The 17,246-nt window shown below is 41.1% G+C and overlaps 1 protein-coding gene across 1 annotated transcript in view; it reads right to left on the bottom strand.

Moving 5' to 3' along the window:
* The window catches only part of LOC128474981 (uncharacterized), a 164,057-nt gene that overhangs the window by 77,035 nt on the left and 69,776 nt on the right, over positions 1–17,246 (bottom strand). The window contains exon 7 of the mRNA XM_053457435.1: positions 2,183–2,272. Coding sequence (XP_053313410.1) covers positions 2,183–2,272 — 90 coding nt within the window. The remainder of the gene's footprint in view (positions 1–2,182; positions 2,273–17,246) is intronic.

Below are 17,246 nucleotides of genomic sequence, written 5' to 3'. Positions count from 1 at the left end.
GTCTCCGGCCCTGCTATTTGCCCCCTGTTGGACTAGTTGCACTGAAACGCTTTTCCCTGGGTTGGGTCGAGGTAGTTGGGAGGCGTGTATCTTATCTCCCTTGTCTTTCCCCCTCCTTATTTTTTTTATTTTTTTTTTTTTTTTTTTTTTTTTTTTTTTTTTTTTTTTTTTCTCTCTCTTTCCCTGGGTTCCTACCTTATCACGCAGCACCTCTATGGCGTACTACTCACCATTCTCCTATGTTCCGCTGTCTATGACTTCTTGTCTCGTGCCCTATGGCCTGTTGTGCACGTGGGTGCGCGGCTGTTCTGCGCCTTGTCCCTCGCCTGCTATCTTGTTTTGTGTTCCCTTGGGTCTCTCACTTTGATACCCCCCTTTTCGTCTTTCCCCTCTTTCCTTTTGGCCTTCACGCCTTCCCCTCTCTTCTCTTACCCGTCCTTGTCATTTTCCTCCCTTTGGGTGGCGTTCCCATGAGGGCTTCTTCCATAGCCTCCTTTGTGCTCGCACAGTGGGTTTTGCTGTATCCTGTGGTTCCAACAGTTATGTTTTATTGCACGTATTTCATTGCCCCTTGACGTGCAACTCTTCACTGCACCTATGTGAGCTGTTATCATGCACAATGTCTTTCATATGATGTGATGTGTTTCTTCAGGTCTCCCACCGCGATGCTCTCTTTCAGTTTTTGCCTCATGTCCCCCCTTTTCCTTCTGTACCCCCCCTTTTTGTTTTTGTTATGTACTGAAAATTCAAAAATAAAGATTTTGATTTACCCTAAAAATAGTTCAAGGCCATTTTATGAGAAATGACGCCGTAAAACGCATTGAGTTAACTCTTTATGTAAACAATCGCATGAATTGTCTCCAGGTTTGGTGTAATATTCTGCCTGTGGGTACCGGTCAGGAAAAGGACCGTGTGCTATTTATGGAAATATTTAATCCTTCCTGCGACATAGCTAGCTGGTAACATCATCACCGAAGGACATGTGGATTTTCATTAGATTAGCTCCCAGAATGACTCAAAACAATGAAAGATTCACCTGCATTTCATTCTAGGAAAGCATTTTTTCAAGTGTGGCCACTAACCTCGTCACACACGGTCACCAGCCCACGCAACCTTCTCCTGAGATTATTTATTGTAAAAATAATATCCTATCATAGGCTATGCAGAGCGTGTGTGATGTCAGCCTTGTGTGGATGATGTCAGTGCAAACTATGCACTGATAGATTGTGGATTGCACCGCATAGCTTTGTTAACAGATTCCAAACAACGGACAATTATGATACACACTGTCTGATTTTATAAACTGTGCCTGCTGTGTATAAATCACAAAGTAAGGATGTCGGAGTGGGGGAGAGTGTTGTTACATATATGTGTGTGGAATTATGTGTGTGAGTGTGTGTATATATGTAAGTGTGAGCGATAGTGTGTGCCTTTAGAGTGACGACGTGCATTTATGTATAGCATTAGGTAGGTACGTGTGAGGAAAAAAACCCTTTTAGAACCGCTTCTCCAGCATAAAATTTGCAGTGTTGGAAGCAGTTGTTACATAGTAAAAAACTGAAGAAAAAAACCCATCTGAACACAAAACTCCAAATGCAGAGCACCAATCTCTCATACACCAGAAGGCACTCAACTGAAAAGCCTATTGGGTGAGAATGGAATAGCTTAAGGCTCCTTACTTGTTTTGCTTTAGGCAGTATCTGCCTGACATGTCCCACTGGATCAACTCCAGCCTCCTTGACCCTCCAACCATGGACAGAAAATGTAATGATCTCCTCCCCACCTCAGAGGAGCTTGATTAGAATTGCAGCCTTATGAAGACAAGGACATAGTAATTGAAAATATGCCATAATCCTCATGCTGTGTTACTCTTTCAACTTTCATCAACTACTTAAAGTGAAATGATTAAACAGGCTCATGCAATACATGACCATAAAGCCAAGTGTATTTTTGGAACACCAAAAAGCAAGAGAAGCAAAACATTTGGTGGGTGATTTTACAACAGGCACATCGTTTGTGTATCCATTAACAAATAATAATTGAAGGCACTGTTAGACATTGTATCATTGTGATCTCAAACAGGATGTGCAAGTCCCTGGTAATCTATGGACCAAGGTGTGAGGATCATTCTACTTTTTAAAGCTACTAGAATTTGTGCTTGGACATAGACAGCAACACTTACCACCATGCTCCAGCGGGGCCATAATAGTCTCCAAATAGGGGGAGGCAGGAAAAAGCAAATGGTATCCCCCAAGCAGTGACATGATACGCTCTACCAGAAAAAAGAAAGAATAAGAATTAAAAAAATACGCTTAACAATGTGACAAAATAACATTATAAAAAAACAAAACATGGAATTTGTATGTGTAAACTCAGACACAAAAATGGGACATTACTTAGGATTTATTTTTTCAGGTCAGCAAAATAAAATTTCTCTATTTTTTGTGATTACATCCAAATCAATCATTTACATTCCCCACTATAATTATAATTCCCCCCCAAATAATGTGAAAAGCTGCTAACCCATCTAAAACACCTAGTTGCTCTAGAGGACATACACAGTCCTTTCCCATCTCCAACTAACCACACATATCCAGTTCTAATGACCCGCTATGATATAACAGCACTATTGATTCTCAATTTGACACTTCAACCACTCCACAAAAAAATGCAAGTCAGCTCTTATTGACACATACTTTGAAGCAAACAATGTTTGTTTACTGATCTCTGTAAAAAAAAACATGTCTGTCTCATAATCTACTACAGAGATAATTATTAATGATTTTTCCTACCGAATATTTATTTTTAACAATTTTTAACCTAATACATTTCTATCTGATCAATGATTAATGATGCCTCTGGTCACTGATCATTGATCCGTCTCAACGGCCGGTCACCTAATGTGGTGGGTGCATATTATCCACAGGTCCTTCTTTTTTCCTACAAAATTAAGTGTTATTGTATACCTTAATGTTATACAATCGTATAAAGTTGAAGAATGAGTCCCAAGATCTAAGCTTCCAAGGGGCACCAGCACCCTAGATTTGCATGTAGAACCTATATCGCACATGGACTTTATTTTATAATAAAACACTCTAAGAGGCATAAAACATGTCAGAAAAAATGAACCATACTACAAACAGAAGCTCAGTGTAAGTTCATTGGGTGATTGCAGGCATCGCATAATCTTCCACAAATATTAACTTTGAATCCACTCAAGGAAATGCTAGGTACAGTATGTTCTTTCACTTCGCCTTCTGGATATAATCAGTTCCAAGAGCAGATGAAAAAGGAGCAGGAAGTTGCTGTCTGCTAAAGATTCTACTATGTGATGACACTTAAAACATTATATCCTGTTCTTCATATCTCAGTTCAGCGGTGCAGCCAACACTTTCTACAGCAAGACGCTTAAAATAGGAGCCCTAATATCCAAACTTAAACCAGTTGTGGCCTCCCTGGTGAATTATGAAGTCATCACCAATATTATGATCAGCACTTATAGCATATATCTTGTTTATGACAACCATCTTTTGAGGGCCATTATAAATAACTGAAGAGTAAGTCAAGGATATCTGTCGACTCTCCATATGTTTTTGAAATACAAATCATTTGATCCTGTACTAGTCACAATTTAATACAAAAGACAAAATAATACAATCTAAATAGGTTTAATTTAATCTAAATTTTAATTAAAAACAAGATCATACATACTAGTAATAAATGTGTCTTGGGTACCTTAGGAGGAAAAACAAGACACAGGGAATTTTATAGCAGAACTACTTAACTACTTAACATTTTTAAGGAATATTCATAAGCCCACCCCATTATAACATGACTGTGTAATATGTATATTCGGGTGAAAATTTGCAAATAGGTTTCACATCAAAACAACATTATGGAACGCCAACCTACCAAGGTTCACAAAGCAGGGCTTTTCCGCTGTCTACAGCCCAGTTATAACTACCCAGTAGGCCTTGGTAGATACATGTATTAATACGACATTAATACAGTAATGGAATTTAAATATGTTCTGTATGGGATGGGCATATGGTTATCCTAAATCTAAGTTGAGACCAAGAATGCATTGGGGTTTGAGTCTTAACAGCAGGAAAAAAATCGACTGAATGGTTCTTATCTGCTTTTAAAGTCTATGTTATACATATTATACATGGTAGACTACTTGTGGGTGTTTCTTTAATGCTGTGCAAGACACATTACTTCAGCTAACATTGCAGGTTACATTAGTCAGCTCCTGGAGGATAACTGAATCATGGCTGACACCATAATATTCTTTATAACGTTACGTTCTTAGTGTGAGTCTGCTAATTTAGTGTCCCAGACCGTTGGCCAGACCATTGGCCTTTGGATGTCTGTACACAAACACAATAGATGGCCCTACAGTTGTCCCTGAAGCCGATGATCGCTGTTGGATAAAAACATGATACTCATCTTAAATTTTTTGGAACTGTTAACATGGCTGCAACCTGTGACAAACTTAAGCTCCATTGTGAGCTGATGAGTGCACCAGATCCCAGTGGAAACATGAGCTCAGGATAACTTCAGTTTTTAGAGCACCTGACGTACCCAAAACTTTGGCTACCTGAGCAGCTATTACGCATGTTTTAGTGAGCAGGAACCTCACTAAATATGCCCTACACACCCATCCTTTCTTCTCTCTCTCTGAGCTATGGAACATACAGGTAGGCACCCTATATTTCAGCAGTGAGCCTTGCAATTAAAATGCCAGACAGCAACCTTACTGCACAAGAAAAATATCTCTGCCTTTTACATCAGGTCTTATTTTGCAGTAGAAATATTATTTTTTTTCCCTACCTGGCCTCATTCTGTCAGTGCTAATAATCTGTGCCCGGGTTTTCCCGTCTCTCTTACACAACGTGCAATTTACAACACAAAGGTGTGCTGTCATTAAACATTATCCAGTTCTTTTATGCAAACTGGGGGAAATAAAACAGCAGGATGTATGTTCAGTGCTGTTTTAGCCCCGTATTGATAATCTAATTATGACTCTCGAGAACGCAATGACATCCGCTGTTACTTTCTGATTTGGCCACCGTAGTTTTTCTCTCATATTTGTGATAGGAAGATTGTATCACAATAAGACGTCTATATAGTATTCCCCGGGCAAGGATAGTAGAATGTAATTTTTTTGTTAGATGCTTTACTCACAGAATGTCCATTTAAGAAGAAATTGTCACTGGAGGATAGAACGTCACAAATGTGCGCCTGTTCAAGCAAAATGTGTTTAAAGACCCTAAGGATCACCATAGAAGCCCAGAGGCTAAAGTGTATAAGTGGATCAGAGATAGATTTTAACTTGCGATGCCACAGGCACTTTGCCCATCCTGGCGTCTTTATACTTAACCTGTATGGCCCTATATACATTGACTTTAAACAGGATTCAAAAGCACTCAGCCACAACCATTATGTGTGTGTTAATGCCTAGTTATTAGAAACACTGCTGTAAATTATAGTTTAACTCTGTGCCACAGAGCCTCCCTGGATGCACATGTCCACTAGCTTTTCTGGGTCTTGGTGACTCTTGGGGTCATCTCTTTTAGATCAGAGAAGAAACATAACGATTCTGTGTCAGGAACCAAGGGATTTGAACCAGCAAACGCTGAACATGGCTGTCCATATCTCTATATCCCCGTCGACTCTGTATCAGGTTCCTGACACAAGTTGCTCGCTACTAACCTGAAGCCTTTATAACTGGGGTTGCTCCCAGCCTTGATTGCTGGAGCATTGTTTCCCTGGCCTCATATTTTGTCTTGGTAGGTACACATCTGGTATTTGTATTCTGGTGTTTGACTGCTGGCTCCAGTCTACGTTTACGCTCCGTCTCCTGGTTTGGCACCCATTTGGATCAATTATCTTCTGGCTATTGACCTTGGACTGTTCTTTAGTTTATGTCTTATCCCAGTGTACCACAATTTGGCCTTATCATGCATGATTGTGGCTTGCCTGACCTTGTTTAGATCTTCCAGTCTGCTTCTGTCTGCCAGTTCCCAGTCTGCTGTTGTCTGCCAGTTCATATAGTTCTGTGCCTGTGGATGGCGCCTAAGAAGAAACCCAAAGATGCAGCACATAGCTGTCTCCAACCAGGCGCATGTGACCCAGCCTATTCCACACAGGGTTCTGAGCCTGAACTTGTCCCTGCGCAGATACTTCAGCCTTACCCAGTTCCTGCAGTCATGACATTCTGATACGCAGCAACAAAATAATTAATTGCCCTTATAACTCCCCTTTCATAGTAACACTCTTTAGGACCAGCTTACCTAAAGAGTGTTACTAACCGCGGACAGTGCTGGCACCTTCTCTGGGGTGGACTGGAATGCCTGCCACTGAAGGAGCAGGGCTGCTTGGGGAGATCATGGAGGTCTGTTCATACTGCTCCCTCGTGATGCTGGCGGCAATTGATGCTGAGTGCAGGGATATGACAAGAGATGGGGATAAAGCGTAGAGGTAATGAGGAAAGGAAGAGATAAAGAAAAGGGAGAGATAAAGAAAAAGGGGAGATAAAGAACAATGGGAGTGGTAGATAAAAGGAAAGAGGAGAGATGAGATAATGAGAAAGGGCAGGATCAAAGAAAAGGGGAGAAATAAAGAGAATAGGTAGAGAGACAGGAGGGAGATAAAGAGAGAAAAGAGAGATAAAGAGAAATAGGTGAGATAGGGAGAAAGGGGGAGAGACAAAAATGGGAGAGATAATGAGAAAGAGGAGGATCAATGTGAGTTCTGGTGCAAGTCCAGTGGGTGCAATCAGGGGGATGGGCAAGTACTGTGGGTGCAAAGTGCTGGCCAGTAGGCACATAATTTTGTAGCAGGAAATAACAGTACATACGATTTCTGCAGACATCAACTACTAAAAATTAGAAGGAACATTGTATATAGTTGGTATTTATGTATAATGGTGATACAGGCAGCAGGGGTTGGGTCATCAATACGCAATTAACAGTATGCTCAAAAGGCTACTTGAAGAACTGTAAAGTAGGTGGATATTAAGTGTAATACATTAGCATCCTGAGATATTTCTAGATGTGCTGACTCTGAGACTCAAATATAAATCTTAATAGCCCATCATAAAGACAATATTGTAGCGAACATCTGACAACCAAAACTCTGAATTAAGCCACCTGTATTTAAGATTCCATCTGTCATCTACCAATGAGTAAAGGCATCGACTTACAAGCTGCAATTCTATTAATGTGAGGATGTAATGTTATTATTAGTAGTACAGTTTTCAAATGTTCTAGATGGGGGTGGCAAAACAAATGCCTCACACGCAACACACAAAAAAGCTGTGAGAGTGGATATTGTAATATTGTAATAAAAACTAATGGCCTGACTGCATACCGTGACATGCCACAACTCAGAAGTCTAGTAATTAAATGAAGTAGGAGCTCTGAAGGTCAATAGGAAATACAATGAACAAAATGTCATCCGTATTTTTGTTTTCCGAGAGTGAATCATTTGCAATGTAATATATAATTGTTGACATTTTAAAGTCCCAAAAAGAAAATTGACTTAAAATTCTTTAAGCTAAAGAGATTCCAAATGGGACAAACACTAAATGTGCATACAGGCCGTCTACGAGGTTGTCACTAGGTGTAAGCTGCCCGGCTTCAATACAGAAACTACCTGTCATCATTTTAGGAGATTTTTACATTTGTGATGTGTTACTCTATGCGTCTTTGGATGGCCTATATGACTTTCTGCCTGCCTACTATATATATTGCTACTGAGCAATAGGTAATAATAAAAGGGAGAGCTAACGAATACAGGAATAATGGCCAAACCATTCTTAAGGATCAACTGGTGGTTGTCCATACATGACTGATTTTACAAAGCAATCGACTTACTAATAGCCAGATGTCATGCTCAGCTACACCAGGTTTGATTTGTATCACATGGCAAGATTCTATAAATGAATCCTATAGATTATCTTGAGAAGGTATTTGAGCCAAAAACATAACTGAATCCAGCACTGAAAATCATCTATGACCTTTGTGATTTTGTTTATTTTAAGCTTCATTTTTAATTTAAGATATATTTTTCCCCTCCCAGGCATCATACAAGCCTCCATCAAAGGCAGACACTTAACGAAATTTCCCAAGATGCATGATGCAAATTGATATTTCCCGTGGTCCCTCGCTGGAGGTTGCATTGGAATTCTCCTATAAATCCAAACAAGTAGTTATGTCCCAGATGCCACCTACATTTATGTTCCAGGCTTCCCAAGAATTTTTATAATAACCTCTTCGCTCCTCTGCAAAGCAATGAATATCTGATGCAGATGCAGTACAGCAGCGCCATCAAAAATCAGAGCAAAAAGGGGGTGATTTGCATTGATAGTTATTGAAAAAGAAAAGACAATGATAAATATGTTGTATATACTGTACGTTGCCATAAGGATTGGGGATAATGTAAAATATAGAAGTTCCGCACATAGGTTATGATTTTGTTAGAAGCACACATATCAAATATTCAGTAAATTGTGCCGTAACAAAGTCGGGACACATATTACTTCTTACAGACCGACATTCACTTTTCCTAATTGGATTTTCCACATTTCTTCTTTCCTTTGATTAGAACGTCCCATTTCTCCGAAGAGATCTGCAGATTGCTAAGAAGTAGTTTGTCTTCACAGTTTCCTTCTTGGTGTTGCGGATTTAATAATATTTGCTTGTTAATAACATGCTGTGACCCTCCCCGATAGATATTCTTTATGACAGATTGGATCATTTGGAGCCAGTGCGGTACAGTGGGACCCAGATGCATGCAGACCAATAAATCTAGCGTGTCATTGTCATGCCATTCTCAGCTGTTAGCAGCCAGGCGCCCTGAAGGCACAATGTAAATGTTTATATTGCCAGCCATATATGAATAATGATGATGCGGCAGGGTTAATTCAATTAGATCAGAGGTCTTTCAAATACATTTGACTTTTAAAGAACGCTTCGGCAAAATATCAATAGAAATGGTCCATGAACAGCTACAATTGCCCGCTACTGTTACGGATTTGATGGACTTGGGTCTGAATTATCATCAATAACCCAAATGCTTGGTTGGACATCTTTTTTAATATTTAAGAAAAGATTTAAATTGCAAATATGTAAGGGGTTAAAGTGCTGTCCATTGTCCTTCACACTGCCACCAAGTAAAAAGTAAGGTACATTGTATCGCTTATGGTGCATAGAGAACAAAAGTAGGGTGACTGAATTTAATTAGTATCCAAACCTTGGGCAAAAAATACACATATTATTTTTATTTTTTAACCACTCCTACCCCAAAGTGTGATGGGTGTCTAGAATAAACTGGCTCATACTGGCAGGCGGTAAAGTAGTCCGGTTTATAGATTTTTAGGAATATAAATTTGGTAGAACAGCGTGTGAAATTTAAATGAGTATGTGTTGTGAAGTAGATGTTGCTATTACAAGTAGCTACTAATAGGTTATTCTAGGTTAACAGATTTCCTTAGCGTTATGTCACATTCATGAAAATCTGACTTTGTTCTGTCGTACGCTTTGGACTCTCTGCTCTCTGTGTACTCCGTAGCTCACAAATAACTACAATGGATTCTGGGTAATCACAATGGGTGGGGGGTGAATTCAGGTCATGGTGCAAAGGCACATTCAGACATGGCAACCTGTCTGACTGAACATGGATGCCTACAGGCGGCCTCTTTGGCAAGATAGGCTTCTTAATACAACCGCAATGGTTATTCAAAGCAACTTTTTTCAAGTCAGACGGAAGACAGCCCGTCACATAACATGTTTCTGCATGTGGCATTGTAATAGTGTATACATTACTGTAAATATATCCGTATAAGATTAATCACGTCTACACCATCATATATTATAGGACTGCATTTTCTGTACCGTACCATTTGCTTATACTGTAAACTGTATATATATATACAAATATAACAAATATACTTTCAACGCGGTCTGTCTGAAGGAGAGACCTCTGAGGTCCTGAAAGCCTAGGAAGTGTACATCTTTTTCTATGTTGGCCCAATAAAAGGCATCAATATCAGATTCCACTTGTACTGACAGGGTTATATCCTTTTTCTGAACCTGGTATCAAATTCAACTCTTTATAGCAGTATTTCTCCATCTTTTGTTAAAGCTTAGCACCTCTAGTACTATACTCTTCAATGCACAACTCCTCATTAGTAGGCAGGTCCTATGAAACTATTGCTAACTTCTGGAAGTAAACAAGATTTAAGTCTCCCCAACGAGATAAATCAAATGCACTACAGGTTGAGACACGAGCTTTAAAAGATTAATCTGCAAGTCAAACCTATCTCCCCATATAACAGAACCACTATGTCAGTTCTTTATAGCGAGAGGCTTAAATTTACTGGGAGACAGCATCACTTCACTGATGGAACAGTGGATAAGTGGAATAACATTCAATAAAAAAGCGGTGAGTGGAATTAAAACATAGGTCTGATATACATAGGCCAAGGACCATGGAAGGTTTAATGTGTTAGGAGCCAAAAACATGTGGGCATAGATGGACTAGACGTTTCTTATAATAAATGCTACATGTTTTTTTTCTATGACCTTATTAATCTTTTCTTATTAGTTGTGTTCCTAAGCTGGTCTGTGGTACACGGTCGCCTTCTGCCGAGACACGGTTGAAGATAATGCCTTATGAGTAAATGCCAGGAGAGCTGTTTGTCAATGCGACTATCCATAAGCTCGTTCCCAGAGACTGATAGCCTGTGGTTACTGGTACATGCACTGACAAGTCCCTGTTTCACCCCCCCCCCCCAAGTCATTCGGTCAGCAGCGAGCTGCTATCCTTCTGAGAGATCCTGTTATATTCTGGGAGACAGGTCTCTGGGAAGGATTAATCCTTCTTTCGCTGTAAACATTTGGGTGAGCTGAGGTTCAGACAGCCACGTCACGGCAGCAGATGCATTGACCGTGCAGTTTGTTTTTGGCGCTCGCACCTGTCGGTCTGCTTCGCACAGTCTGAGTCACAGCTGTCCTAATATCTGAGGTTCTGGAGCTCAACAGGCTAAGGGTTAGCTTACTTTGTCTCTAGCAAAAACAAGTTTCATCTGCAGGAAGCCACTGCTTATAAAGCTCTCTTAAAGGGCTTCTTCTCCATCTGTGGCTATTGAAGTACAACCCACCTCATTACCAATGCTCTAAAATGGCACAATTATGACAATCGGGTCTTGCTACTAAACCCTGTGTTGGGACTCCGTCTGCAGTATTCACTCTGCTCAATGTTTTTTCCTTTGTTTGTTTTGCTGTCCCAGTTTGTCAGCGGAAAGAGACATTTTTTTGAGTGTGGCAGAGATGCCAGGTTTGCTCATGGGCAGTGTTCACACGCACTCATTCTAGCGGCTGTGTTGAGGATAGTTGCTAAATAAGATAGAGGTGTATTAGCCCAAGAGAAAATTGAGTTAATAATCAAAGCTGATACCTTTTATTAGGTTATCATACAATATTTCACCGTTAGTCCAATAAAAAGCATCAACTGTGACTAGTCTCCAAAATACCAGTCTAGGGAGTTGTCTGGCATCTGTTGTTTTCAAAGCAACATTTGGATACCCCAAACAACCATGTTATACCAGAGGTGAAATTACATGGCAGACAAAGTGATGTCCACGGAATACTTCTTATTAGGAAATCAGTTGTAATGCTTCTTTGTTGCGATTACAAAAAAGATTGATTCTAGACCTCTATTGCCTTGTTTGCAGACCCATGCACGCTAGGGGTTGGTGTATGTTTAAGGGGTCACGGAAATGTTTGTGTCACATCACGTTTCGTGCACCAGACATAGGATATCCTGATGTCGTTCAACCATCACCTCGGCCATTTCCAAGGTTTAACTTAGAGCCAACCCCAAATCAGTACTTTCCATTAGAGTGCATTGACTGGATTGCAAATGGTGCTCTGCCACCTCGGGACTGGGTACAAAGGGTTAGGGAGTCAGGGAGTGAGCAAAGTACCCTTCTGGCACTCTACTGGTTACAGAAACTGCAGCTTTTTATTAGGCTGAAAATTACATACATTGAGATGCACATAGTGTCTGAATTAGATCTCGGAATCTGTTATTCTGATGCCACAGGTGCACTCGCCTGCAAACCACCGGTCCTCTGATTCACTGGTGTATAACAACTGCTCTTTTATAATACAGCGTAAGAGAAAACTGTAAGCCCTCAAGCCATGTGCTGAGTGAATGGTCTCTTCATGATCCTATCCTGCCCTGCTGTGTAAGAGAGGCTGACTTCAAACATGTCAAGGTTACAAAACACCAGTTCTCACTGAAAGGAGAGCCGTTGCGAGCGGCCCGGGGTTCTGGCTTTAATCCACAAGGCGGGATCAGCCAAAGGGCAGCCATTCTCACTCTGCGCAGGGCTTACCGGCACCGATAGATTTCTTCTTTCAGTGTTAGCTTGCGCGTCAGTCTTTCTAATCCCGGAGAAACACAATCTGTTGTATCACCCAACCACACAGGAAACAGGCTGACTCTGTGGGGCACTGCTGGGTCTCCCCAGCTACTGCTCCTAACACACTTGGTGAAAGGAGTTGCAGTCATCCATAGTTCTAAAATCCACACCTAACCCCTAAGCAAGTCATAGTCACTATCACTTTATACATATGATAAAAGCAAAGGGTGGTCACACCAAATATTGTTTGATTTAGATTTTTCTTCTGTTCACTCACTTTGTATTTTGTCAAATAATAATGTATTATAAAATGTTATAACATTCCTAATTGAAAGTATATATATATATATATATATATATATATATATATATAGTATATTCACACACACACATATATATTCACTGCTCAAAATAATAAAGGGAACACTTAAACAACACAATGTAACTCGAAGTCAATCACACATCTGTGAAATCACACTGTCCACTCGGGAAGCAACACTGATGGACAATCAATTTCACATGCTGTTGTGCAAATGGAACAGACAACAGGTGGAAATTATAGGCAATTAGCAAGACACCCCCAATAAAGGAGTGGTTCTGCAGGTGGTGACCACAGACCACTTCTCAGTTCCTATGCTTCCTGGCTGATGTTTTGGTCACTTTTGAATGCTGGCGGTGCTTTCACTCTAGTGGTAGCATGAGACGGAGTCTACAACCCACACAAGTGGCTCAGGTAGTGCAGCTTATCCAGGATGGCACATCAATGCGAGCTATGACAAGAAGGTTTGCTGTGTCTGTCAGCGTAGTGTCCAGAGCATGGAGGCGCTACCAGGAGACAGGCCAGTACATCAGGAGACGTGGAGGAGGCCGTAGGAGGGCAACAACCCAGCAGCAGGACCGCTACCTCCGCCTTTGTGCAAGGAGGAGCACTGCCAGAGCCCTGCAAAATGACCTCCAGCAGGCCACAAATGTGCATGTGTCCACTCAAACGGTCAGAAACAGACTCCATGAGGGTGGTATGAGGGCCCGACGTCCACAGGTGGGGGTTGTGCTTACAGCCCAACACCGTGCAGGACGTTTGGCATTTGCCAGAGAACACCAGGATTGGCATATTCGCCACTGGCGCCCTGTGCTCTTCACAGATGAAAACAGGTTCACACTGACACACATGTGACAGACGTGACAGATTCTGGAGACGCCATGGAGAACGTTCTGCTGCCTGCAACATCCTCCAGCATGACCGGTTCGGCGGTGGGTCAGTAATGGTGTGGGGTGGCAATTCTGTGGGGGGCCGCACAGCCCTCCATGTGCTTGCCAGAGGTAGCCTGACTGCCATTAGGTACCAAGATGAGATCCTCAGATCCCTTGTGAGACCATATGCTGGTGCGGTTTGTCCTGGGTTCCTCCTAATGCAAGACAATGCTAGATCTCATGTGGCTGGAGTGTGTCAGCAGTTCCTGCAAGAGGAAGGCATTGATGCTATGGACTGGCCCGCCCGTTCCCCAGACCTGAATACGATTGAGCACATCTGGGACATCATGTTTCGCCCCATCCACCAACGCCACGTTGCACCACAGACTGTCCAGGAGTTGGCAGATGCTTTAGTCCAGGTCTGGGAGGACATCCCTCAGGAGACCATCTGCAACCTCATCAGGAGCATGTCCAGGTGTTTTAGGGAGGTCATACGGGCACGTGGAGGCCACACACACTACTGAGCCTCATTGTGACTTGTTTTAAGGACATTACATCAAAGTTGGATCAGCCTGTAGTGTGGTTTTCCATTTTGATTTTGAGTGTGACTCCATATCCAGACCTCCATGGGTTGATAAATTTGATTTCCATTGAGGATTTTTGTGTGGTTTTGTTGCCAGCACATTCAACTATGTAAAGACGCAAGTATGTCGTGCGATTAGTTCATTCATTCAGATCTAGGATGTGTTATCTTAGTGTTCCCTTTATTATTTTGAGCAGTGTGTATATATATATATATATATATATATATATATATATATATATATATATATGCTTCAATACACTTTCAAAACAAGTTAATATGAAGTATTTTGGGGTCCAGGCAGAATGGAGCAGGAGGAATAGTATAAGAATCATACCCTGCATTTTGATGGACTATGTTGTTAAGTTGTATTTATTTGCGCCTACTATCTCACATTACACCTCATTCTTCCAAGTGGCAAAAGCATTCATGATCAAGCAACAGCTTGAGAGCCGTCATTGCCTGTCCCTCCAATAAATGGTTGTTTTTCAAAACTATGGATAGACGTCATCTTGTTACCTGTTCTGTCAATGAATTGGCCAGTATGTAAATACACTCTACCATGTTATTTTTGATCCATACAGCTGAACATTATCAAACATGGCTGGTCCCATCAACTGTACACTCGATGGAAACTCATCTTGACCAGGCTCAACCTGACTAAATCACAATCAGGTTGAAAATTAACAGCACCTTTTTGGGATAAGGGCAGACATTGCTTAAACCCTTGGTCATACCCCACCATACTCTAGTGCACTGGCACCAGGGGCAGAGTAATTGGTTGCACTGATCAGGGTGCTGGCCAAATGTCCTACCTACCTCCATCATGTCTGGAGCTACAGCTGGTGTGTTGCTGCTCAATGGGCCAGTTACATGGGAGATCTGCACACTGCAGTTTCTCCTTAAGATTTTTTCCTAGGTTAATGAACATGTATGGTGGCACTAGACTGACCCTTTAACACTTGCTCCTGCTATGTTCCCTGTCAATAAGCCCAACAGCACTAAGTGGTGGTTGACTTCCATCTAGATTAGAAAAATAGAAGCCATATCATAATAAAATGATTAGAAAGGTCTGAGGCAGAAGCTTGTGCTTTTTAAACCTTCTCCTTCTAGCCGGATGCCGAGGGTGGTGATCACAGCTGGATGTGTGGCTGGCATATAACCGTATGACCTGCTTCTTCCGTCATATAAGACTAGAAGAAAATCACATTCTCCCCACGGTTGCAAGTCTTACATTTCATCAGTCTCACAATTTCTATTCCTCAGCTGACACTGCATGAACATATATTTTTTCCTTAATAGCTCGGGTCTGTGGTGATTGCACATACCTAGCTTATCAGCCCAAGTTATATAAAAAAAAATATAGCACGATCCCTAGAGTTAGAAAGACTACCCTGACATGAACTCCCTTGTGTCTGAAAGTGGAATAGATTAACTGTGGCGCTGTCAATCTTTTCTATCTCCCGTGTGTGATTTGAGTAGCTTAAGAGTTATCAGCACTGTCTAACTTTTTAATGGGGTGGGTTTTCAGGCTTGCATGCTAGAGTGCCAGACTCTATTAAGACAGACCTGTCACTCGGAAAAGAAAAATGAAGCTCTTCCTACACTCATCTCCATGTTTGGCAGCGGTCAATACCTCGATGAAATACTTGGCAAATTCCAACTAAGGTTGTCCTATATCTTCCTGTCGCTCTCGATATGGGAACTAAGAGTGGATGGAGTGAGGTCACATGAGATTGGATGAGCTACAGGTAAATGGGCTTGATAGAGTTTTTAAGGAAATTGTTTCATAGCCATATTTTTTACTGTTTGGTTCATGTTTTTGTTGAGGAAATAATTGGAAAAACTATGTAATGGATTGTTGTTGTGTGTTTTTTTTTGTCCCATCTATGTACCTATGAGTAACTTAAAAAAAACTATTTATAGGTTCCCCTAGGCAAAGTGTAGGGCTGGAGTTGCGATCATGAGGCAACCCTAGCATGTTAAGGCCAGTGACCAGCTGATGAGGGAGGTGCTGACGATGCTGCAGTACCCAATCTGCCACTAGAGTGGCAGATCTGGTGACTATAGGGAGCTGAAGGATAGCAGATCACCAGATGTTTGCTAGATGACCAGTAAAGTGTAAGCTGTTTCTAAGGTTTCAAAAGTACAAAAATTGACCCGGCCCGGCACTCAAAGAGTTTGCCTCATATGTAAATTTTTGCCAGGGTATTGCTTAAATGTTTTTGCGCTTTCTAAGATTTTGCTTAACATACTAAAGAGGGCAATTAATGTTTTGTCTAAGTGAAACAGCACCTCGCAGCCCAAGACTGGCGAGCAAACACATTTCTTATGCCCCATATGGTCACAATTTCAAGATTGCTCATTAGCTTTAAACAATAGTATCACTACCATCGTATGTTAGCTTCCATCAAACCCATTAATGAGACAGCTAGCTAAGATTAACAAAAATAAAAAAAAAGGTTAGATCAAGCTAATATGTAATAATGTTAATTAGCATGGCTTTATCTCTACTAATAAAAATAATAATTAGCTATATGAAAGCAGAAGAAGAGATATGTTTTTTTCTATACAGCAAACCAAGGCACAGCTTATCACTGCGAGTAAAAGGCACTTTGACATACATCTGAAAAAAAAAAACATTTTATATCTATGTGGACGCCCTTCCTAATTATTGAGTTTAGGTGTTTCAGCCACCCCCATTGCGAACAGGTGTATAAAATCAAGCACACTGGCAGCCATCTCCATAGACACACATTGGCATTAGAATGGGTCGTAATGAAGATCTCAGTTGCTTTAAACATGGCAGTGTAATAGGATGGGACCTTTGCCAAAAGTCAGTTTGTGAAATTTCTGCCCAGCTAGTTCTGCCCCGGTCCACTCTAAGTGCTACTGGATTTAGCAGCAGTGGAAATGTGTTCTCTGCAGTGATAAACCACTCTTCACTATCTGGGAGTCTGATGGACGACCAATGCATAGTGCTTACTGTAAGGGTTTCGGCTCCTTAGTTCCAGTGAAGGTAATGTTAATGCTACAGAA

This window comes from Spea bombifrons, chromosome 2 (assembly GCF_027358695.1).
Source record: "Spea bombifrons isolate aSpeBom1 chromosome 2, aSpeBom1.2.pri, whole genome shotgun sequence".
NCBI classification, from domain to species: domain Eukaryota; kingdom Metazoa; phylum Chordata; class Amphibia; order Anura; family Pelobatidae; genus Spea; species Spea bombifrons.
This window is presented reverse-complemented; position numbering and strand designations above follow the sequence as displayed.